Source organism: Arachis ipaensis, chromosome B06 (assembly GCF_000816755.2).
Source record: "Arachis ipaensis cultivar K30076 chromosome B06, Araip1.1, whole genome shotgun sequence".
In the NCBI taxonomy this organism is placed as follows: domain Eukaryota; kingdom Viridiplantae; phylum Streptophyta; class Magnoliopsida; order Fabales; family Fabaceae; genus Arachis; species Arachis ipaensis.
Window position 1 is genome coordinate 3,688,452 of NC_029790.2, and position 2,687 is coordinate 3,691,138.

Here is a 2,687-nt window from a genome sequence, read left to right on the forward strand (position 1 = left end):
TTATTCATTTAATATTATTACTTTACTTGCAAAACATGATTTTGGATGAAAAGGGTACTATATATGTTGGATCTATCACTACTATAACTATATATCATCATCTTTTGTTTCAATAATTAACCTATGTATGTCTAGCTGTCCTGTAGCGAGTTTGGATGCGTGCATCATGATCTATGCACTTATCTATACCTAACAGGGGACCATCATAATTATTTTAATATAATTATCATCTAAATCAGTGTTAATTAAGATTAATAATAAGATTCTATTCATGACCATGAAGGCATGAACCCCAAGAAGAACTGTATATCTTCTTCTATTCCGCCTAGTGTGGTACATAAAGCATATTTTAATTTGTACCTTTCCTAATAATATCTCACTTTCCTTTTTCAACTTTTTCTTACCCCAAACAAAAAAAAAAGGAATAAGGGTAAAAATATAGAGAAAAACCCAAAATAGTCCCTGACAATTATTTCGAAAGACAACGAAGTTCTTGACAAAAAATAAATCTAACCCGACTTCTGATAATTACCTCGAAAGGACAACGAAGTCCCTGTACAAAAAAAAAGTCAATATTATTTTTTTGGCACAGGAACTAATCAATCTAAAAAAAAATCAAAGACCGAATTGGATATTTTTTTTTTTGAAGACCTCGTTGTCCTTTCGAATTAATTATAAGGTCGGATGGCATATTCACTCTAAAATATATGTGGGGACTATAAGGTTGGAGTAGGTGAGAATGAGTCCACTCTTAATTGAAGAAGTGGCATATAGAAACAAAACTTGTTATGAAAATGAAGGTAGCAAAAAAAACCATGGTCATAAATTCATATCATGTGGCCTAAAACTGACATGTGCCTAAGATATGTGCAATCAGCATGAGATACGGTAGGAAAGTTGGAAGTAGGAAGCTTCAAGGGTTAAAATATCATACTCTCCCAAGAAATTAATACAATGGGAGATGAAACTAGCTAGGGGCAGGTAAATAAATAAATAAATACCATAAAGAATAAGAAAAAAAAATGTTAGGTTTATATTTTCATTAGGAAACGCAAAATATTTCACACAATAATGTATCATATAGTTAATACAACTATGGCAATAATAATAATAATATATATGTAGAAGAAACATGATGTTTATGTTTTTTTTTGGCAGCAACCAAGCATGCACTAAGAAACAAGCAAGCAATGCCAAAATTCGTTTTGACAATGGATAAAATGTATTCCCCACAATTTAGTTATATATATGTGTCCGGAAGACAAGGAGCCGTATAAATCTATATGGCTTTTTTTTTTTTCATTATTTTTTTTTTATTTTTGCTTAAGAGAATCCATATATCCTAAAACTTAGTTCACATTTGAAAAGTAAATACTTATTAAACACTTCTTCTGATAGTTTTTTTTCCGGTTAATAATGTATTTTTATTTCTCTTTATTGTTGATAAAAAATTATTAGTTCTCTAACAAAATTAAAATTTTAAATTATATATGTCTACGAATTACCAAATTTATAAGCTAAGATTTCTAAAGATGATATGTAAATAATAGTTTCCTTTATATATGTCATATATAAACATAACTCTTGCATTGCTACATCAAAGAATTGCTAAGTAGATCCACATAGGTTTTTTTTTAGTGAAAAATTGTAAAAAATACTATTAGAGATATAATTATTTATATATTTTTTATTAATTTAAATTAAAAAAATAATTTCATCACATAATATCAAAATTTTTATGACTTAAAAATTTAGAATTCAATTTTGTTGACTATGAAAAAAAATTTAACATAAAATCAATAAAAAAAAATACACAAATTCAAAAAATTCACACAAAGACGAAGAAGTAGATATCTTAATATGAAACAACAAACTAGCAAAGTGCTATGAAAATTTATAATTAAAAAAAAAAAGGAAGAAAAGAATTGCAAGTTAAAAAGTTAAAGGCATGAGCATGATGGGTATGTGAAGACATAGATAGAGAAGAGAATTATATTGCACAAGTTCCCATCTCTGATTAGTGATGTACCCTTCTCTGATCTTTTGAAAATTAAAGTTGCAAACAAAAAAGGCAGATCAGATACACATATGATTAATTAACCCTATTTCCCACACTAATCATAACAATTAATCATTAACAAACCAAATTCCAATGTGAGAAGATAGAGGAAATAAAAGAAATTAACAAGGTGAGTAAGTAGTGAAGTGAACTATATAGCAAAAGCAAGAAAATTAATTAGCAAAAACATGGATCCAAAAACACAACATTATTATTCATCTCTCTTTCATTCTTTGTTTCTTTGTTTTTCAAATTCACATGCTTCGAGCTAACATCTCTTGAAACCTTCTATCAGATTCTTGCTTCTCCAACCTGAACTTCTCATGGCAATTCGCAATGAACATTTCAGCCAACACATCAATCTCATTCATCTCTTTCTCTTTCTCTTTCTCTTTCTCTTCACCTACTTCTTGAACCTTCTTCTCCTCAAGCCACCTTAGATACCCTGCAAGTTGCAAATCGGGACAATCCTCACCACCATTGTTACTCTGAGTTGTTGATGATGATTCTTCACAGCATAACCCTTCATAGACCCGTTGAGGAACCGGCAAAACATGCGACGATTTCGAAGAGCACCAATTGTAATGAAGCCTAAAAGACCCCATTATAATCTTATTGCGACGCTTTT

General features: G+C 29.5%; 1 protein-coding gene across 1 annotated transcript in view; it reads right to left on the bottom strand.

The window, feature by feature from the left end:
• The window catches only part of LOC107647906, a 959-nt gene continuing 435 nt past the window's right edge, over window positions 2,164-2,687 (bottom strand). Inside the window, exon 2 of the mRNA XM_016351956.2 lies at window positions 2,164-2,687. This exon is cut by the window's right edge and continues 22 nt beyond it. Within this exon, the coding sequence (XP_016207442.1) occupies window positions 2,314-2,687 (374 nt within the window). The 3' untranslated portion in view covers window positions 2,164-2,313.